The 24299-nt window shown below is 36.7% G+C and overlaps 1 protein-coding gene across 1 annotated transcript in view; it reads left to right on the top strand.

Annotated features, from left to right (window-relative positions):
• LOC138715636 (trypsin-1-like) overlaps positions 1-24299 on the top strand; it is a 75615-nt gene that overhangs the window by 7291 nt on the left and 44025 nt on the right. The window contains exons 2-3 of the mRNA XM_069848711.1: positions 9226-9286; positions 22382-22467. Coding sequence (XP_069704812.1) covers positions 9226-9286; positions 22382-22467 — 147 coding nt within the window. The remainder of the gene's footprint in view (positions 1-9225; positions 9287-22381; positions 22468-24299) is intronic.

Below are 24299 nucleotides of genomic sequence, written 5' to 3'. Positions count from 1 at the left end.
ACTGAACAATTTCAAAATATTAATTTAAAAACTAAAAAGGGTCGTAAATGCTGTATCTAGTGATTATCTACATTTATGTCTACAAAATGAATCTTGGAAAAACGTATATGTTACTGGTACTACTGATATTAAGAGTAAATGTATTGTATTTTTCATTTCATTTCAGAATCACTTCAGTGGATGTTCTCCACTCAATGTTGTGAAAAAATTCAAAAGTAAAATCATGTAGATAATGCAGGGACTTAAATATCTCATGTATTAAAAAGAAGAATCTATATGTAATGAGCTGCAATGTAACTATCCTCATATTCTTAAATACTACAAGAAGTACAGTGTAATTTATCAAAATTTATGAAAGAGGGAAATAGAACACATTTGAATCGAAAAGCACAAAATCCAGATAATGCAATTAAAGCTATTCGAAATATTATTAAAGTTAAACTTGTAGATATCCGAAGAAAGAAAATATGTTTTCATTAAAATTAGTGATTATAAAGTAGAGGATCCCAAATCTATTGCAAATTCTTTTAACGTCTTATAGTATATAGTACAGAAATATTACTGACAACTTAAACATTCAAGATTTTGCAAAAGATACTGCAATTAGTTACTTAACACATGCATTTAATAGTTAGTATTAATATATGTAATTAATCAATAACTGCAACAGTGCTTATACATTCAATCATAACATGAATTAAATTGAATGCACATTAAATTAAACACGTAGATAAAATAGTTAAAATCAACTGAAGGGGTGAGAATTAAATAATCCAAAGCCACACTTTTAACAAAAATTGTTTTGTGCGAGTGCATTTATTACACATATGGGAAAGCTACTAATAAAATATTGTAATAATTACTCAACAAATGACATGACCTAAGGACTCTAAACCTTTGTAATCGTTTGTCTGTGTGGCTTAGGAATATATTTTTAATTTAATTTTAATTTTTAGTTTTTGTGCGGTTTTCGGCGTAATAGATCGACTATTGATCAGATTTTTTGTATTCGACAGATAATGGAGAAAAAATGGGAGTATAAGGGTACAGTACATCAGTTATTCATAGATTTCAAAAAGGCATATGACTCGGTTAAAAGGGAAGTATTATATGATATTCTTATTGAATTTGGTATTCCCAAGAAACTAGTTCGATTAATTAAAATGTGTCTCAGTGAAACATAGAGCAGAGTCCGTATAGGTCAGTTTCTATCTGATGCTTTTCCAATTCACTGCGGGCTAAAGCAGGGAGATGCACTATCACCTTTACTTTTTAACTTCGCGCTTGAATATGCTATTAGGAAAGTTCAGGATAACAGGCAGGGTTTGGAATTGAACGGGTTACATCAGCTTCTTGTCTATGCGGATGACGTGAATATGTTAGGAGAAAATACACAAACGATTAGGGAAAACACGGAAATTTTACTTGAAGCAAGTAGAGCGATCGGTTTGGAAGTAAATCCCGAAAAGACAAAGTATATGATTATGTCTCGTGACCAGAATATTGTACGAAATGGAAATATAAAAATTGGAGATTTATCCTTCGAAGAGGTGGAAAAATTCAAATATCTTGGAGCAACAGTAACAAATATAAATGACACTCGGGAGGAAATCAAACGCAGAATAAATATGGGAAATGCGTGTTATTATTCGGTTGAGAAGCTCTTATCATCCAGTCTGCTGTCCAAAAATCTGAAAGTTAGAATTTATAAAACAGTTATATTACCGGTTGTTCTGTATGGTTGTGAAACTTGGACTCTCACTCTGAGAGAGGAACATAGGTTCAGGGTGTTTGAGAATAAGGTGCTTAGGAAAATATTTGGGGCTAAGCGGGATGAAGTTACAGGAGAATGGAGAAAGTTACACAACACAGAACTGCACGCATTGTATTCTTCACCTGACATAATTAGGAACATTAAATCCAGACGTTTGAGATGGGCAGGGCATGTAGCACGTATGGGCGAATCCAGAAATGCATATAGAGTGTTAGTTGGGAGACCGGAGGGAAAAATACCTTTAGGGAGGCCGAGACGTAGATGGGAGGATAATATTAAAATGGATTTGAGGGAGGTGGGATATGATGATAGAGACTGGATTAATCTTGCACAGGATAGGGACCGCTGGCGGGCTTATGTGAGGGCGGCGATGAACCTTCGGGTTCCTTAAAAGCCATTTGTAAGTAAGTAAGTAATATATATATATATATATATATATATATATATATATATACATGCATTTACATTGTATGTATGTGTGTGTATATAAATGCATTCATTACATTAACGTTTATAATATTATAACTTGTAATTTTGTAATTTCTGTGATCATTAACACTTATTCTGAGGTTTTTGTAAAACTCTATTTCAACGTTATTTATAAAAAAAAATCGTTGATATAGACTAAGAATCGAACTCGCTCTCTTCTACACAACACGCAGAGATCTTAGCGTCTGAGCTATTGCAACGACACGAAAGCTTTACTTTCTGTGCCGAGTGTCGATCTAGTCATGAAGGTCCATTGTCGATTTAACTACACGATTTACGTATATATTTATCTCTTATTTACGTAATATCATATTTTTTGCAGTTTATGAAGTGAAATCCGGAACGATGCTAGTAACAAACCAAATAGCTTGAATTTAAGTAACTCAATATTCGTTATCTTGTGTATCAGTGCTCTGGTCTCTGATCATGCGCAGTGTTTTACATCTGAGACTTAGGAATATTCAATCGTCTCATTCCTTTTCAGGGAAACTGTACATCTGTTATCAGACAGTACATCTCACTTGACGATATGTGTCAGAGAAAGAATATTGTTTGTATGCAATCTGAAGTCTGACTAGTGTACTCGTAACATGTAGCTAGTCGGCGATGTATGTAATGGAGGGGGAAAGAGCTGGCGAAACTACCCTATTATTTTTTGGCTTAGTTGCCTTATAAGTGGTGCCTTGTTGGTATCACTTGTGAGGTTCAGACAAGTCTTCGGACAGTAGACCAAACAACAACAACAAACATTTTTAATTATATACACAATATGAAATAGGTAACGGAAACGAGCTGGATTGCATTATATTAAATTCAATTATCATGACATACTTTATGTACGCATATATGTATAGAAATATTTAAGTTATACATAGATACGCACATAAACACATACAAATATGTACAAGATTGAGGGACTTCCCCATTTGTCAGTGCGCCATCAAAATTGCTTAAACTTGTTGTGAGCCCTAAGCAAGTACGTACAGTAAACCAAAAGGTTTCTGAAGTCGCTGCTGAATGAGGGTGTACTCCGAATATCAGTAAAATCTTTAGAATCAAACGGTTCGTTTAAGAATTACGATACAGAAAAGTTAAATAACAAATATCTATTTGAACACCAATCACTAACCAACCAAAAAGCTAAAATCATTATTAAATACTGTATACAAACTATTATTATTATTAGGCGATGGGGCACAGATCAATTCACGAAACTCTCAATCTGGTGACACTGAAGATTTTAGGCAGTGAACCTGCATATACGCTTGCAGTGAAATATATGTTGTTTCCTGTAGACTTATTTAGCTCTCATCTTTAAACCTATACTTAGAAATAATGTTCAATAGAAAATTGATTGATATGAAGATAAGTATCACGAAACTTACTGGCATCTCAATTTAGTTACGCCGAAACAATCATACAGTTGATGGATGCAATTCTCAATTTTGCTCAAAACCTTAAGAAGACTTCATGTATCAGCACCTTATCAAGCAGAGTGGTTCCTTTCCGTTAACTTTGAGGCTTCTATGTAACACTCCGTAATACTGCCGAAAATGAAAATAAGTTCCACACATAATTTCCTATCGAATACACAAATACACATCTACGTAAAACACAATGTTCAAAATCACTAATATAGAAGTGGTGTATCATTGGTTCAGTAGTCTGTACTAATTAATGTTATAACATGCCGAATCACTTAGATAAACACAATTCAATCAGGTTTAAAATGCTGATAACATCATTTTCCTATGCCCATCATACAAGGATCCAAACTTGGCGGTAGAGAATTTACAGACAGCTCTGGAAAATATTTCCAGTTGGAGTAATAAATGGAATCTTTGAATTTCAGAAAACATACTGAGTTCTTTACTTTCATCACAGGATATTCATTGAAAATCTTTAACCTAACAGTACAGTAAAGCAATAAATTCACTGCATACAACGATTATCTAAAAATCGTACAACTGACACTGAAACCTAAATTGTAATGCAACCCACATATTATGAAAACTGAAGAGCATTTCTCGAAAAGACAACGTAATGAAAATCGTATCATGGCAAAAATGTGGAGCGGACAACGTAATAATACAATTCTGTATATCATATATTCGCCCAAAAACTGATTTATGGCAGTGAAGTTGGGAGTAGAGAATCCAAATTCCATTTAAAGGAATTGTCACTGAGAGAGAATGCTGCCCTTTCATTATGTTTGAGATGTCCAAAAACAACAAATATTAATGCATTGGAAATTTAATTAGACATACCTCTTTAAATCTATATTCACAGAACATTTGACGAAAAATGCTAGCTAAAATCACTACAAATTTCATTTTCAGTATTTCAACTAACCGAAAACGTAAGACTTCCTCTCCAATTCCTCCTATCCTCACTCAAAGCCCACCATCAGCTATCCAAATTATAACCCAATTCCTCCCTGGAAATAGCCTCCCAACAAATCTGTAATCTAACAACTAAGGGTCAATAAAACAAATCGCACCCTGTACCGCTGTTGAAGTCTTGTTTTCTACAAACTGTCTCGTAGAGTACACCCATATTTATACTGCAGTTCCTTAAGCCAAAATAAAAATAATTTTAGTGCTGCCTGTGTACGTTACAAACCAAGAGAAATATCGTATACCATGCAGCTCTAAATAAATTTTAGACACGTAAGCATTAAATTGTCATACATACAGCATTTCTCTACTCTCTCAGCTCCCAGAAACAAATTTTTTTATATATTTACAGACAGGATGTCCTCTCGAATAAAATTTGTGAATACGAACAGAAAAAATATTAATCTCGATGTATCAAGGTAAAATCAGTCCTTGTTCGATATCTGGGCCATGAGGAAGACGTTATTTTCAGTGGGTTCCTACGTCAGTATGTTGGTATACTTGGCAATGAGATTGCAGACAGACAAGTAAAACTGCAGCTATTCTGCATTCTAAAGCTAGAGAAACAATTCCACTCAAATAATTTGTAATGCAATGCAAAAGTCCCGTGGGGGACCTTGTAACCGCTATTGGGCGCGTCCCCTTGGTGGCGGATGGGGGATCCCACTAAATATGGTGGGGTGGTCCGAATAACTACGGTAATAAGGACCCATGGACCAACAAGGAGCCCGGTTTCTGGGGGCTTAAATACTGGAACACCCTATCTCCAGGGGACATAAATATGGAGGTCCCATGCCCGGGGTTAATGGGTGAAGACCTCAACGGCGACATTCATAGCGGCGGATGAGGCAGCCCTTCATATGGGGATAATACATATGATAGACGTGACTGTTAGTCTATGAGCTGGCAATCCCAGCAACAGTCTTACTCTGTTTCACGCCGGTAACGTGTCCAGAGGACAGTTAATTCTACTCAGTCTCTTCAAGGAAACAGAAATGGCTGGATAAACATTATGACGAACCAAGCTCAGAAAAAGGACAAAAGACATGGAATATCGGAAGAACTGAAATTAGGTGTTTGGAATGTAAGAGGTATATGTCACAAAGAAGAAGAATTACAGAAAGAACTTAAACAAGCAGATATTGATATAGCAATAATCCCAGAAACAAAAAAGAAATTAAAGGGATTTGTAGAGTTGGAAGATTATATAATGTTATATAGTGGAGTCCCACAAAATAAGAGAGCGTCGGCAGGAATAGCAATACTATTGAAGAAAAAATGGAAAACAAAAATACAGAACTATGAATTTATTAATGAACGCTTAATGAAACTGAGATATAAAACACCTAGAGGACCAATGACAATAATAGGATTCTATGCTCCAGAGGAAGGGAGATTGGATGATACAAACGAATTTTACGATCAGCTACAAACTACATTGGATAAAACAAATAAAAATGACTACATAATTATAGCAGGAGACTAAAACGCCAGAATAGGAAATATACCAATTGGAAAAATTATAGGAACAAATGGAGAACCCACAATCAATATCAATGGAAATATCTTAAGAAATTTTGCATTATATAACACACTGAAAATCACAAATACATTCTTCCGCCATAAAGATATACATAAATATACTTGGAGTGCTAGAGGTAGCCGTACAATCATAGATTACGTGATCGTAAATGAAAAAGTATCAAAACTGGTAGAAGACACACGAGTGTACAGAGGATATGATGTGGGTACAGATCATTTCCTATTAATATTAAGAATATCAATACCATCTAGATGGAAACAAATTAAAAGAAACATAAATGAACCAAAACAAACTTTTAAAGTTCATCTCCTACAAGAAGAAAGTATACTACATCTGTATCAGAAGCGACTTAATCAATATATAGATGAAAGACCAATAAGTAATAATATAAATTCAGATTGGGAAGAAATTAAACGTATTACTATAAAGGCTGCATTGGGTAAGAGGACAAAAAAATATAAAAATAGAGGACTCAAAGTTTGGAATGAAGAAATTGCGAACATAATAAATGAAAAGAAAAAAGCATATTTACAGTTCCTAAGTAATCAAACAACAGAGAACCGAATAGAATATAAGAGGTTAAATGCTGTAGTGAAACGCGAAGTGAGGAAAATAAAGCGACAAAGTTGGGATAAATATGTGAATGACTTACAGCACGACCTACACGGACGACAAGAGAAAGTATATAAAGTTCTAAAACAGTTGAATGAGAATGAGAAAGATAGACTACAGCATAATCCAATTAAGAATGAAGAATGGAACAAATATTATAAGAAATTATGGACTGATCCAGAAGGAGATAAATTAGTAATAACAAATGTTAATGAAAATGTAGATTTAATAAGTATGGATGAACTAAAAGAAACTTTGGAAAACTTCAAAAACAAAAAAAGTCCAGGAACTGACCGTTTGAATATGGAACTATTTAAATATGCGTCGATTAAATTCCAAACGAGGCTTTTGAACTTTATTAATATGTGTTGGAAAAATGGACATTTACCAGAAGAATGGAATATTGTATTGATATGCCCGATTTTTAAAAAGGAAGATCGAACTAAATGTGATAATTATAGAGGAATCAATCTTTTGAACTCAGGTTATAAGATTTATGCAAAAATTATAACACAAAGAATTGCTCCAATCTCAGAAACTATACTGCATGATTCACAAAATGGATTTAGAAAAGGGCGTCCCTGCAATGACTATATCTTCACGATAAAACAACTTATGGAGAAACGACGAGAATATAACCTACCAACTCTAATAGCTTTTATAGATTATGTAAAAGCTTTTGATAAAGTTAAAAGAAATTTGCTATGGGAAATAATGATTAAAAACGGTTTTCCTCAACATCTTATAAGAGTAATACAAAGTATGTATACAAATACAAAGTTTAAATTGGAGAAATCCATAGAAGAGGATAATTTAGTAGAGATTAATTTAGGAGTACGACAGGGGTGTCCATTATCGCCTACCCTATTTAATATACATATATTAATGACGCAGTTGTACGATGGCAGACTATGCTTACAACACATTTTAAAATAAAAGGGAGAAACATTGATAAACTGTTGTTTGCTGACGACCAGATCTTAATTGCAGATTCGGAAGATAATTTACAAAGAGCCATACATGAATTAAATAATATTACAAGTGAATATAATCTTCAGATCTCATATGAAAAAACGAAAATAATGGCTCTTAAAGGAAGAGATCTGTTAAGAGCAAAAATTTGCATAAATAATAAGCCCATCCAACAACAAAGTGATTTTAATTATCTTGGTTACATTGTGTCATATACCGGCAATAGAGATGTGCAAAATAAAGTAAACAAATTCCAAACACTATGTGGTACAATAAAAAGAACTTTTAAAAATTGTAATAGAGTAACACTGTTAAAGCTTTACAAAGTAATGGCGATCCCAACCTTGCTTTATGGATGTGAAAGTTGGGTCCTGACTGTCTCACAACAGAAGAAAATAGAGGCTACTGAGATGAAATTTTTGAGACAGGTGGCAGGTTATAGACTCATAGACAAAAAGAGAAATGAAGATATTAGAAAAGAATTGGAAATTCAGAGTCTAAATGAAACAATCATTGAATACAGACAAAGATGGCAAGATCATATACAAAGAATGGATGAAGATCGTATCCCACAAATAATATATAAGTATAAACCTGTAGGTAGAAGAAATGTCGGCAGACAGGCCACGGATGAGATGGTCGGATCAGTTTTCTTGAAGACGGAACGAGCCACAAGGCTTATGCCATGATGATGATGATGATGATGATGATGATGATGAATGCAAAAGTCATTATCGGAGACCTTGATAGAAGTATGGATAATATGAAATTTAGAAACACACAAATGCCATTAACATTCATAAATATCTCCCATATCTACTACGCACGTTTGCTGCAAGAGCTGGAACAGAATATACCACCACAGATATATACTTTCAAAGATTCAACATTTCACATTCGTTTACCTGCAGATTTTACTACAATGTAACTGAAATTCTAACTTATATTCTACTCAATTGTAATTTCACTGCAGGTATGAAAAAACAAGTTGAAAGAACAGCATTAGTATACTATTAGAACCCCCTCACTTCCTGGTCAATGGCTGAACTGATTTACATGAACTTCATGATATTGGCAACAATATACTCTATTATGGACTCAAGTATGAAGAATTAGGGAATAAGCAAGTGTGCTTACATGTCAAGTAGTCAAGTGGTCATCCATCTCACGCAGTATGATGAATCTGCCCCTTGTATCTCTCAATAGAAGGGAAAACACTCATCAAGTTGACATAAATCCCTAACGGATGGCTGGTCTTCCTGAAGAAATATACAGTACTTGATAATTCTAGCAACAGAGAAAACCATTGTACAAATGTTACTAACAATAAGATGCTTCTCATATCATTCATCAGGAATCACACGTTACATGTTCAAAAATCTGGGCTAATATTACGTTAACGAAATTTGCACTCATATGTACTATGATTTCTGTTCTAGAAGCAACCTGATAGCAACCTGAGATGCCTGCGGATGCTACTCTTCGTCGTCGTGGTTACAGGTACGTCAAACGGATCGAACTGTAAACACTGAACAAGCTCTACTGAATTCGAAGATAACGTAAATTAATGTTTGAATGAGATCCATACTATGAGTTGTTTTGTATACATCTAAAAGAAATCGTTGGCTCAGGATTAATTTATTTTATGTGGCATAAAACTTAACAAATATTTATCTTTTATGCTGCAACTTTAACATACAAGTGGAACTGTATTAGGACAATTTATGTTAGTCCTCAGTATCCAGTCCGACGGCTCAAACTATATTTTTACACAGTATGTCCTAGTCAGTTACCGAAGCTTACTCGTAGGACAATTTTATGGTATTATTTGGTCTGAAAATATGATATAAAGTCGGGTTCGGGTGAAATGATTTCTCCACTCTAATAACACGAAAGTGACCAGTTCCTTCTTTCTCAAATAATAATAATAATAATAATAATAATAATAATAATAATAATAATAATAATGATAATAATAATAATAATAATAATTTATGGCTAGAACAAAAATACATTAATTTTTTATATAAAATTACTAGCACCCCAAAAAAGAGTACATACTCGTGCTCAGGAAGCAAACTTTTAAGATAAGTATTTTATTAATTAAGAGAATGTGTGCTAATTTAGCTGTTGAACTTTGGACCGAAGTTGCTAATGTGATTATAAGCTAAACATATTTTGGTTTTTATGTACGAAAGTCAATAAGACATTGTTATAAATTTTATGGATATCGAATGCTTTAAATTCAGAACACATCAGTTCTGAGGTATAATCAAGAGGCTTATCAAGAGGGAGGTGCTAAAAGCACAAGCCTGTCATATAATACATAATATAATATAACTTGTAATAATGCTAGATAAATCAGTGGTACAGCAAAGGAGGCAAGACCTATCCTGTGTCCTTACCACGTGCCGTGGCCATATCACAAATGGGTATGGAGGGGAAAGAAGACTTTTAGTCTGATATGAACTTCCATGCCGTAGATTTGTATAATATTAACGTTCATGAAACAAACTTTCTTTCTTACAGTTCATGCTTTCCTCTCTCGCACAGCTCGCATGTCCGGTCTCGACTCCTTGTCTATAGTATGGATACTCAAGTGATTTCGTAGAATAAGAAAATACTGAACGATTTTTCTTATTATTATTGGGTTATTTTACGACGCTGTATCAACATCCAGGTTATTTAGCGTCTGAATGAAGTGAAGGTGATAATGCCGGTGAAATAAGTCCGGGGTCCAGCACCGAAAGTTACCCAGCATTTGCTCGTATTGGGTTGAGGGAAAACCCCGAAAAAAACCTCAACCAGGTAACTTGCCCCGACCAGGATTCGAACCCGGGCCATCTGGTTTCGCGGCCAGACGCGCTGACCGCTACTCCACAGGTGTGGACGATTTTTCTTAATCTGATGCAAAGAAAAAGAACAAGTTTATTCTAATATACTGTAAGTGTTAGTGAATTATTATTCCGAGATTCGTAACTTGAGATTTATTTAGAATAGAACAGTTACGATAATTATAGGAACAATAAAACTGGACGTATGCATTTTTAAATACAAGAGCGAATCAGGAGATTTCATACCAACAGATGTTAACGAAAATGATACAACCGTAGTTTTAGTACGATTTAATAGAAGCGGATAAGAATTAAACCAATTTTTAATAAATTTGGTACCATTATTTGCATTAAGGTAGTTATCATCTCAAGGTTTACCAGCAAAAAGAACAGTGTCGTCCAGTGAAAATATCTCACCACTGAAATTTTCTAAATTGCCAGTAAATCATTAATATATAATATTATAAATTTTTATACTGAACAACAATGTACTTTTATTGTCACAACAATAAAACTCTTCACTTTCCACAATTTAATTTCTCTCCCGTCAACAATGGGATTTGCTCTCCGCACAACAACACAGCGTTTGTTATTGCACTCCACAAATGACAATGACAATTTACTTGGACTATTACGAACAACAATGAACTGAATTTTAACTAATGTTCACACAGCACTATTTACAAATCAGAACTCTCAGTTCTCAGTTCACAGTTCTTCTAGCTCAGTCACTCGAGTTCACAGTATCTCGAACCACAGACCTTCAGAGACAGTCCACTGTACTCGAACTCAGATACCTCCAACTGCGGTCCACTGCACTAGAACTCAGGCCTTCGGATGCTGACACAGTTGCGGACGCACACTCAAGTCGAACTCTGGTACACAAGACTGGCTGGCTTGCTCTGTTCACTGGCTGTAACAACACTGGCTTACTCACTGAATGGCTGAATAAACTGAAAACTGCTCAAGTTCGCTCGCGTTTCTTCTTTTATAGCTAAACCATAGTTACGAGAAATTTCTACGGGTCTCCAGAGATAGCTCTCTCGAATTATCTGGATATCTCCACTTCGACGGACTCCTCTAGACGATTCGGGAGGGTCCGTCCCCCCTTCACTCCGCAAGTAGCAGCTGCGCGCGCAACCTCTCCTCGCCGTGTTGCCGTAATACACCGCCCCTCTACTCTCTCAGCATTCAGACGTTCCCCGTACCAGCGTTTCGTCTGCCGCTCGCCCTGTCGGACGCGTGTTCGAACCCCGGTGCAGCTGTCACATTGCTCCCTCCTTAGGACTGGCCGCCCCGGACAGTCCCTTGGTAGGCCGCTAGTCGGTCCAACGTTTGGGGTCCTCCGGCTGCTTCCTCCTTATGGTGGTGCCACCCTATCCTTAACTTGGTTGGGCATCGATACTCGTACTGCGTGGGCGCCGTCTTGCTTTTCCACTTGGCCCTCCAAGGAGAGCTCGCTGGCCACGGGTTGGTCTTCGGCGTCCATCAGGAACACTTCATCCCGACCAAGACGGAGTATACGGCGCCGGACGTCCACCGTCACATCGAGTAACCGCATGGCGTCGAGTCCCAGGACGACGTCCTCGGTGATGTTGGCGACGAACACTCACATCTCCAGTTTCCTCTTCCCCAAGGTCAGGTCCAGGAAGACCTCTCTCTGGATGGGCAAGCTCTCGCCTGAAGCAGTCCGTAGCTCGTATTGGCGCAGCGGCGTCCTCCCAGGTAGGCCACGCACGACGTCTGGTCTGGCGATAGTAAGCATCGCCCCGGTGTCCACCAGTACTCTGCATGGACGGCCTTTTATCCGTCCTTCAGCAATCAGCCCATCGTCGCATCTTCTGTCGACCGGTTTCAGGACGAGCCGAGGGGACGGTGATGATGGCGCCGACGTGCTCCTCCTAGCATCGGCCCCCTCCCTCTCCTGACTGTAGCCAGGTCGGTCGCAACTCCTCCGCAAGTGCCCAGGTTCACTGCAGGACCAGCAGGTGGGCACCCGTCGTCCCCGTTGCTCAGGCGACTGTTGGCTCCTCTCGGTGTCAGCCACCTCTCTCTCCTGCCGGTGGCCAGAGCGGTCGCAGTCCCTCCTTAGGTGTCCCGGTCTGCCGCAGGACCAGCAGGTGGGCGCCTGTCGTCTCCGCCGCTCCGTTGACTGTTGGCTTCCATCAACGTCGGTCACCTCTCTCTCCTGCCTGTGGCCAGATCGGTCGGAGTCCCTTCTCAAGTGTTCCGGTCTGCCGCAGGACCAGCAGATGGGCACCCGTCGTCTCCGCCGCCCCGTTGACTGTAGGCGCTCTTCGACGTCGGCCACCTCTCTCTCCTGCCTGTGGCCAGATCGCTCGCAGTCCCTTCTCAAGTGTCCCGGTCTGCCACAGGACCAGCAGGTGGGAGCTCCTCGTCTCTGCCGCTCGGGTGGCTTCGGTTGGCGCCCCTCAGCATCCGTCGCCGTGACGCTCCTGATCCAGTGCGGTGTTGAGACTCCCGCCGCCGACTTGGCCGCCTCCATCCTGAGGGCCGCCGCTAGAGCTGCCTTGATAGTGCGATGCTCTGCCAGAAGTAGCTGTTGTCTGATTTCGGGGTCTCGAACTCCGCTGCCGAAAGTGTAGGCCGCCTCTCCAGCGATGAAGTTAGGTGGTAGGCCCCTGAGGGCCTTATGGGCAAGTTGTTCCACCGCCATCGCAAATTCTTGTAGGGACTCGCCTGACTGTTGGACCCTCGTTTTCAGTTGGGTCCTGAATGCTGCCGCAAGTTGATGGTCACCATAACGTCCCTCCAAGGCCGCCATTATCTCAGCGGCTGTCCCATCTTCTGGAACGCTGTGAAGAATCTCCGACGCCTGTCCCTGCAGCGCGGCCAGCAGCTGAGTGATTTTCGCTGCTGGCGTCCACCCATTGTGCTCTGCGATGGCCTCGAACTGGCGACGGAATATCGTCCAAGAAGTCGTACCGTCGAACTTCGGCAACTTGACGTTGCCATGTCTGGCTTAGGGCGATGGTTCCACATGGCCACTACATGAGGTCCTCAATTCTGTCGTCGATCTTTCCACGGCCCGTTGAACTTCCTCGGCAATTATCTGTTTCTGTTCTCTAGCCTGGCGATCCACCAACGCGAGGATGTGCTTGTTTTCTACAGCATGTTGGTCCATCAGCACACTCGTTTCCTCTTGACGACGTTCGAGAGCGCGAATTTTGCCGTCGAAATGGTCTACATCCTCTCTCAACTCGGCTACTGTCTCGTTTATAGTTGTAAAATTCTGGTTTAGTTTATCCAAATCGGCCATAAGTTCGTCTTTCACGATGGCGACAATTCCATCTACGTGGGCCGAAACGCTTTCAATTTGCGTAGTGACGTCATCTTTCACTCCGCTTATGCCATTCTTAGCCTCAATAATGTGCTTGTTCATATCTGCTTTTGCTTCACTTATGTCACATTTCAGTTCCGCGATGGCTTGCAGGATCAGCTGTAAGTTCTCCATTATGTCGATAATATCCCACTTCTGACACCAGTGTAAATTTTTATACTGAACAACAATGCACTTTTATTGTCACAACAATAAAACTCTTCACTTTCTACAATTTAATTTCTCTCCCGTCAACAATGGGATTTGCTCTCCGCACAGCAACACAGCGTTTGTTATTGCACTCCACAAACGACAATGACAATTTACTTGGACTATTACGAACAACAATGAACTGCACTAATGTTCACAAAGCACTATTTACAAATCAGAACTGTCAGTTCTCAGTTCACAGTTCTTATAGCTCAGTCACTCGAGTTCACAGTATCTCGAACCACAGACCTTCAGAGACAGTGAAATTTGGTACCATTATTTGCATTAAGGTAGTTATCATCTCAAGGTTTACCAGCAAAAAGAACAGTGTCGTCCAGTGAAAATATCTCACCACTGAAATTTTCTAAATTAATTGCCAGTAAATCATTAATATATAATATAATCATTAATATATAATAATGTGTCTAAGATATTATATATTAACAACAAAGTAAAACAACATCAAGTACTGTACATCACTAGGCTCCGTATTCCAGCTACCTAAAGATTGAAGTTAAAAACACTTAGTGTGTACAGTACGCCGAACACAGGTAATGCAACAGATAGGATATAAACAAACAGGTCGTCGCTGCGTGTTTATAAAGTACAGTCAACTCCCGACATTCTGAAGCTATACTAGTAAACACATGCTTTAGCCGTGTTGTTCATTTTCGTCGTGATCTTTCAGTGAATAATAACGTGCATTCGTAAGTTACGGAACTTGAACATATGCGGATATCACTTGAAATGATTTTATATTGCCAGAAATTCTTTCAATAGCACATGACGTCATTGGTGCATGATGTAGTACAAAATATTCCAATTGTCTGATATTTTCTCGTGTTTCATTAGGATATTGCATGACGCTCAACACTGAAAACACACTAATTTTCAACGCACTTTTCTACAACTTCCCTAAAATGTAAATTATTCAATTTATTAATTGGAATGTTGGCACGTAGCATCGTAAATCCATGTTAAACGTCGAGTAAATATCTTCATAATTTTCAGATTGTAATGGTACTGGTTTTTTTGGATTACGTTCGAAACACTTTCTGTGCCTTTTGGTATCGCAGTGTCTTTCAGTGCACTGTTTTTGTCACATTTACGTTTATTTTACACAATTTATATGTAATATTGTCTATATTGACAGTGAAAATATTCGATCAAATATCCTCAACTATACCCTGCAATATTATACGCTTGAGCATCTTATCTAAGACATTTTACCTCTGTAATGAACCTTCAATCGGCCACAAAGATGTAGTTACTTAAATAATACGACTAATAAGAGCAGTGATCGATAAGACTATTCACAATTACTGCGTCCCGGTTTTGACTTTCTAGAGCAGGGCTGGGCACCGGGAGCGAATCCAAACTCTAAACGGAGACGCTTAATATTCGTCCGTTACGACATCAAAGCTGCGCTGTGTTCGGCGGGGAAGAAAGGGGTTGAAGAGAAGTCATATGGCTCCCCGTGAGAGAGTACAATTAGCTCTTGGTTCCCAGTCCTGTTCTATAGGAAGAGGACAGATGGTGCGTAACTATTTTGTATACGAATATACCTCTACCTGCGCTGTGACGACACATATAGTTCGAATCAGGCAACCTCGTTTCAGTTCATAGGTAGCTAGAATAAGGGGCCTATACATCACTATTTCTCTTTTTTCTCTAGCATTGTCTTTTTCTTTGAACAGGCAATAACTCTTGCTGATAAGCCAATAAATACATAACTGTACTAATTTATAGTTACTACTACTACTACTACTACTACTACTACTACTACTACTACTACTACTACTACTACTACTACTACTACTACTGCTAATAATAATAATAATAATAATAATAATAATAATAATACTTACAAATGGCTTTTAAGGAACCCGAAGGTTCATTGCCGCCCTCACATAAGCCCACCATAGGTCCCTATCCTGTGCAAGATTAATCCACTCTCTATCATCATATCCCACCTCCCTCAAATCCATTTTAATATTATCCTCCCATCTACGTCTCGTCCTCCCCAAAGGTCTTTTTCCCTCCGGCCTCCCAACTAACACTCTATATGCATTTCTGGATTCGCCCATACGTGCTACATGCCCTGCCCATCTCAAACGTCTGGATTTTATGTTCCTAATTATGTCAGGTGAAGAATACGATGCGTGAAGCTCTGCGTTGTGTAACTTTCTCCATTCTCTTGTAACTTCATCCCTCTTAGCCTCAAATATTTTCCAAAGAAACTTATTCTCAAACATCCTTAATCTCTGTTCCTCTCTCAAAGTAAGAGTCCAAGTATCACAACCATACAGAACAACCGGTAATATAATTGTTTTATAAATTCTTTCAGATTTTCTGACAGCAGACTAGATGACAAAAGCTTCTCAACCGAATAATAACAGGCATTTCCCATATTTATTCTGCGTTTAATTTCCTCCGAGTGTCATTTATATTTGTTACTGTTGCTCCACAATATTTGAAATTTTCCACCTCTTCGAAGGATAAATCTCCAGTTTTTATATTACCATTTCGTACAATATTCTAGTCACGAGACATAATCATATACTTTGTCTTTTCGGGATTTACTTCCAAACCTATCGCTCTATTTGCTTCAAGTAAAATTTCCGTGTTTTGTGGATTTTTTCCTAACATAATAATAATAATAATAATAATAATAATAATAATAATAATAATAATAATAATAATAATAATAATAATAATAATAATAATTTGATTAAACCCAATTATAGACAAAAATAAGATAGAAAAAGCCCAGGCCTAGATAATATTAATATTGAAATAATAATGTATGCTTCTAAAGAAGTGTTTGATAGATTCTTAAACTCTCTTAGCTTATGTTGGAGGCAAAGACAAATTCTTGATTCCTGGAATGGAGCGAAAATTATGCCAATTTACAAAAAGGAAGACAGAAACAAATGCCAAAATTATAGGGGCATCAGTCTCCTAAACGAAGGATATAAAATATAGCTATACGAAAACTATAAAAAAACAAATTACAGAAAGTAATAGAACCTATTCTATAGGTCATTCGCTATCTCGTGAAACCTACCTGCGTGTAAGGGGAAAGAAGAAGTGGACTAAGAAGCTTCGCTTCCTCGCTAATCTCCCACTTTCTAGCTGGCTTTCCCCCACCATAAGTTTCTTACTGTGAACTACGGCGTACTCAAGTATTTGGTTACGAGATAACGAATGACCTATACTAGAACGGGCATGGGCACTATGTTCCCTCGCGGGCACTATGTACAACACCCCTTCATTTCTCCCTCCACAAATATCTACCTGTCCGCGTGTTCTCTAATGAACGGACAGTACGTACAGCAAGCAACAAATGAAATCGGTACCCTAACGTTCTAATCAGATGTATGTAAAATAGTGGAATATAAAGAATAAATTGTAGGTTTCGTTTTAATTTCTAAGAAGCGTAACAACAAGAGTATTTTGTTATTATGAATACAGGTAAAGCTCAATGCCTTAACTGTTCAGTTGAGATTTATATAAAACATAAGATCAGATGGCACTTCGATCTTGAACAATAAGAAAGATTTTGGCAATCATAAACTTATAGGTAAGAATTTAAAATAAGATTATTAAAAAAATGGTTTATATGAATAAAACAGTTGTTACATGGGATAAAGAAATATGTAATTTTAATTTAATTTTTGTGCAGGTTGAAATAGTGAGAAAGATTTCAGGAATTTACAAGAATAATTTTATTTTTGTTAATTCAGCCCGGTCAATTTATCGCATTTTAAATACATAGGCGAGTCATAGAGAACAATATCCACCATTTTTCAAATGTCAGGTAAAACCGGCAAGGAATTGTATTAATTATTACGTATGACAAGTCTCCTAACTTACATAATTTTGCAGCTAAGATACTGGCAACCTTTGAATCCACGTATATCTGCGAGCAAATGTTTTTAACTGAACCCGATGAAAAATATTGTGTACATGTCTAACAGCCTACCATTTCGCAACTGCTTTAAGTTAATGTAGCAGACCTAATAGAATTCATCCTAACATAGACAGACTCGTCCTGACCAAACGCTATCTACCGCATTAGTTTTGTACATCCCTAAGCGAAGAGCAGCCAAATTCATGTACCCATTGATGTAAACACAGCAGCTACTTCCGAAATATTGTGGAAGGAGTGAATTCGATAAATTTTCGTCCCCTTCTTTATACCCATATATATGTACTAGAAGAACAATCAGCATTCAGAAAGGGTATATATTGCAAAGATGATGTCTTCATACTTAAGAAACTCATAGAGAAGAATAGAGAATTCAACCAAGAATTACATATTATTTTTATTGACTATATAAAAGCCTTTGATCATGTGTGCAGACAGAAATTATGGAATATTATGGATGACAGAGGCATACCACATCATTTAATTGAGATTGTTATCAGAAATATGTATCAAGGTTAAAAAATGTGCATTAAAACGACTGAAGGAGAAATATTATCAGTAATTGACTTAGGAGTCAAACAAAGGGCTGTAGTCTGTCTCCTGTATTGTTTAATTTATATTATATTGACGACGCTGTACGCACTTGAGAAGGACAGCTAATTTTTTTAAATAATATTTTACTGATTATTTTAATAAGAAAAATTGTATTAAAACCTTACTCTTTGCCGATGATCAAGTTCTTAATTCATAAAATGAAGGGACCCTCCAGAAAGGCTTGCATGAGCTTAATAAAATCATAAAAGATTACAATTTTGAAATTCTGATAGAAAAAAGTAAAGTAATGGGTCTTTAGGAAAATGGCCAGTCACGTAAAAAATAATATTAAACAATCAGGCGATTGAGCAAAGTTAATATATTTAATTTCTTAGACTGCTACATATCGTATTAGAGATTGATATAAGCAATACATCAGAAAGGTTTTACCATATTACGAGGGCTTAGTGTGAAACTAACGTATTGTATTCTAACAATTACAAACTCACACTGCCCAATCAGAAGTCATTCATTAAGTCCATGTATATTCGTGCAATACTACCAATTCTCACTCATATTTAAGTCTTAAAAGGTTGCTCTTCTGATTATTTGGACAAGAGCAAATGATGGCCACCGTGGAACTCAAGGGATACTGTCATTTCCCATAGCTATGGTCCAGGCACCCAACTATGGTCCAAAACGCATTATGTACTACTTAGTCCCCCAAGAGTTCGGTGTTTGCCATTTAAGGCGCCACTGTGATGGTATTATGTCCCCCATAGATGCTTCTATCTACCATTACACGTGGCAATGATATGGATGCTTAACAAGGTCAGTGTGCATCGTTCTATTGAATGTGTGAAGACACGAAATCATTCAGTTTGTGTTTGTCTGTTTTATTAAGCTCTCCTCTGTAGAACTGGTGAATTATAGATATATGTTTGTACAATTAAACCTGGCTATATAGTGTTTACTTTCACGTAATAATTAGACTGGCAGAGGTTAAGGACTCTGCGTGAAAAAATGTTTAACCTCAAGGCTAGAAGTCAGTCCTCATCTATGTACCACAATTTTTCGTGGACCATAGTTGTATTTCATTTTGAAATATTTGTTTTACTGAAATGTGAACAATTTGATTATTTACTTCTGCAAATACGGTATCTCAGTATATTCTAAAACACCATTTAACATTATAGTCCAGTAAATAAATAAACAGGCTGTTCCAGCATCAATGGTACTAGCACGAATAATGGTCCGGTAAAACAAAAACTTCAGGGTAGAAGGATCACAACCGTCCCTGTAAGTGACTATGAGAGCGATGAAATTGAATTGGATACAGATTATGATGTTTCCGGTGTACTCTTCATATTTACAAACAGTGAATCAGATGGGGAAGAGAAGACGAAATCTCTTAAAATAATGCTAAAGGCACATAGTTATATGGTAGTTACTTATGAGGAGGAATTGTGGCCAGGGAAAGTTTTGGAAGTGAAGAACAATGGAGCTGTTGTTTCATGCATAGTAAGAAGCGGAAATTGCTAAGGTGGCGAGAAATTGAAGACATTTTATTCTATAGAAAGGAAAACATAATAAAACAAATTGAAGAACCCAGATGCGTCTCGAAAAATAGAGATCTATTTTCAATTTCAGAATTACAAGAGAAGTGGAGATTCAAAGGATAGAAATAAGCCTACTGGATATAGTTCTCAGTATGGTAAATAAACATTATCAGTGAATTTATGTGCATAATATTTTGCTAAGAATGTGTAAGTTTATTTTGATACTTACCGTACTTTTGTTCTTTAATATACACTCACCGGCAAAAATAATCGGGCCAACTACATTTTATTTAAAATTTTTGAAAATTGTAGGATTTTTTAAATAATTGTAGGTGTGCTGAGGTTCATTTAGTTATTCATTTATTTTGTGATACGTAACAATATAATACTGAATACGTAATAGCCAACAATGATCTGAAAAGGAGATTCGTTCTTCTTGTTATATTGTGTCTAAACTTCTCGGACTCATTTCAAGCTATGCTGAAGAAGTCTACAGACTGGTAAGCTCTCTTGAGGCAGTATTGGAGTACTTCATTGTATACAAATGTCACTAAGTCCTACCGATTCAGCAAAATGGTTGCATTAATAGAAGATGGGAATAGTCAGCGTTATGTGGCTGCAGTTCTTGGGACCAGAAGAGCCTTCCAGAAAATAAGACAGGTTAACATGAGTGAGAGAACTGTAAGCAGACGTCTGGATGAATGTGGGCTGAATTCCAGAAGAACCAGCTAAAGGCCCAGAATTGCTCCAGCAACATCGTTGAACATTTGGAAGAAAATTGAAACAATTTGTAAGTTTTTACACCTTTTAATTATATCCATTGTTTGGCGTTGAAAATAATAGCGCAAGTGATAATAAAAAAGAGTTTTTCTTCTGGGAAGCAATGATTTCCTCATTTCATAATGGGTTTTCTGATTCTCACCTCATAAAAAAAATGAGAAACTTTAGGTGGCCAGGTATTTTTGCCGGTGAGTGCAGTTGTTCATTATTGCAGGAAAATGAGTTTCAGATTTCACTTGTTTATTATGTGTTTATGCAATGTGTACTAATAAAAAGAATCCATGTACTTTTCATTTATTTTTTAATATTTCTATCCTAGATTATGTTTCTACCCTTAAATTAGAAACTCAATATATTGATTTACGATTATTACAGCTCCAGCTATAGTCCATTCATGCTTTCAAGCATGAATATATGAGTGGACCATAGTTGGGCAACTCAGAATACAACTATGTACCAATGATTATTATTTTTTTAACACTTGTAATTAAATAATTTCTAACACATATGTCAATATTTATTTAATATACACTTACAAGAATCCGAAGCCAAAATTTCACTTAATCTGGATGAATAGTATTGAATATACAAAGAAAAATGTGACAAATGTGGACCATAGTTAGGGGAAACTACGGTACCTCATATGCCTGCTGATACAGGCCTACTCTCCGGTTCGATTCCCGCTTCCACTAATTACCGGGTTGGGATTTTTTCCTAGTTTTCCCCAACTGTATGGCGAGTATTACGTAATACTACGGCGAATCTTAGCTATCTCGCGAAATGCAAAGTCGATACCCGTAAATGACCTAATATTTGATACTTACTTACTGGCTTTTAAGGAACCCGGAGGTTCATTGCCGCCCTCACATAAACCCGCCATTGGTCCCTATCCTGAGCAAGATTAATCCAGTCTCTACCATCATATCCCACCTCCCTCACATCCATTTTAATATTATCCTCCCATCTACGTATTTGATACATATTCGTTGAATAACGAAACTAAAATGTGGAAGCAAACTAAGCACAACAAATCACAATTACCATTAATTAATACGTAATGCATAACGGTCGTCTCTTATTACGTCATGAATGATATAGGTAGCATTGTTGGTCACATTTCTCACGTATTCTTTCACTTAGTGCCGATAATTTCTTTATTCGTGTGAAATCTAGACGTCCAATTGCATTGAGAAGCATTATATGTAAACAACCAATATCAAATCCCTAACGGTCGGATACGCGTAAACGAGACTACAATAAATACAATAACATTGCTCTAGATCTAGACGCTATGTGTAAATAAGGAGAGAAATGATGGAATCGAGATCGTCTTCTTCCAATGTAGGAAGTGGTTGAATTTAAAATTTAACCTATGCGTTGCTAAAATGATCTTTACCATGTTCGCAGGTGCACAAGTCGAAACAAGACGAGCCGTTATTAAGCCTATAATTGTGGGCGGTAGTGACACATCGATAAAAGACTATACTTACCAGGTATGCAACCCTATAATAAGGTACAATAAACAGAAGCTTGAAGAATTTGGCATAATATATGTAGTGACAGCGACTAAAAGTGGTTTAAATAGAATAATCCATGAGCAACGTGAATAATTTCAAGGAATTCAGAATATTACTCTCATGGGTACGAGTTCTAATGGCATCATGAGAATCGTTCCCTATACATTGATGAAACGGTGATTGAGTCTTTGAAATTTACACAAAATATAGGGACTATTACATAGGTAAATTGAATTAAATTTTGTAAAGAGTGATATACCATAACCATTAGTTTAAACAGTAAGTTGTCATACTGTGTAGGTCCATTAATAGGGAGTTTCAAATTTGGAACCAACAGCTGTTGGCTCATGGTTGAACTGCACGCTAGCAGTTACTATGAGTGTCTCTCATTTCTACGAGATACCAGCTGTCGTAACGAGGCGATTAACATGAGGGGTCTACGGAATGAACATGCCAAGTCACTTTTCTTAATTTTACAGGGGAGTATTTCTTAACTTCAATGCACTGATAAGACATAATTAGTTTACATCTCATTTAGTTTAAGTTACCATAATACATTGCACGTTTTTTTTTGACATTATTATTTACTGGAAAGTGTCACCTTATGAGCTAGCAGATGGGACCAAAGTAAACAAAAAATAACTTAGGTTGTTTTTAATGAACCTTTCATATGCTAGCTACTTCGACTGACATCCCATAAAGTGTTTATTAATATGGAGACAATCCGTGGTAAGAATAAACATGAGTATATAGTATATACTGGATTTTTTTAGCATATACTCTTGTTAGTAAGAATAAAAACATTTGAGTACCTACTCATTTTTGATTACATACTCATAACATGGAAGCATAGTAGCATATACTCAAGTGTCCATCTTGTACAGAATATATACTCATGCTTGATAAGAATAAAAGGTAGTATATTCTCATATTTATAAGTTCGTTCTCATGTAATTCTGAGCATGGTTTGTAGCAGGCTCAATCCTGAATATTTGTTGATTTGTGTTCAGTTTAAAGTTAAATAATATAATGGCAGAATTTATGAACGATGTAGTGCCTCATGGAAAAATATAGAAAAAGATGTGAATTTCAGAAGAATTTAATGCTTAACAAAAGTGAATATGAAAAAGGTTAAACACGTATTTGTTATTCATAAAAAACATAACCTATAAAAATATGAATAGCTATCAAATTATAATGTTAGATTGTATTGTTAAATATAATTAACAATTACAGAGTATTTTGTAAAATTTGAATTGCAAAATGCAATTACTTGTAACTTTAAATTATATATATATATATATATATATATATATATATATAAATCTCTATAATAAAAAATAGGTTTAGCATAACTGAAATTCTAGAAATGGATTGTAATTTCTATCCAACATCCCGTAATGACGATTTCCCAGTACTATTTTCTTGTTTCCTGTTTATTAACGTCACTTATCTGATTCACTGTTTTTTTTTCATTACTTATTTATTTGTTTATTTAATTAATTCATTTCATTATTTAATTAATTAATTTTATTATTTAATTAATTAATTAGTTTATTTATTTATTTATTTATTTATAAAAAGCAAAACACAAACCACTACAGCATGCGGATAGCATTTGAAAGTCTATATAAAAAAAAACTGAGCATCACGGAGCAATGTGATCAAAGAGGATAGGTAAAACGAGTACATACTAACAACGAGCTAGAAGTAGAATATTCTACTTCTAGCTCGTTGCATACTAACTTTTAAACGTTCAAGAAGGCTGTAGAGATGAGTATATATTCGCGTTAGGTAGAATGTCTTTA

Source organism: Periplaneta americana, chromosome 15 (assembly GCF_040183065.1).
Source record: "Periplaneta americana isolate PAMFEO1 chromosome 15, P.americana_PAMFEO1_priV1, whole genome shotgun sequence".
Classification (NCBI taxonomy): domain Eukaryota; kingdom Metazoa; phylum Arthropoda; class Insecta; order Blattodea; family Blattidae; genus Periplaneta; species Periplaneta americana.
This window is presented reverse-complemented; position numbering and strand designations above follow the sequence as displayed.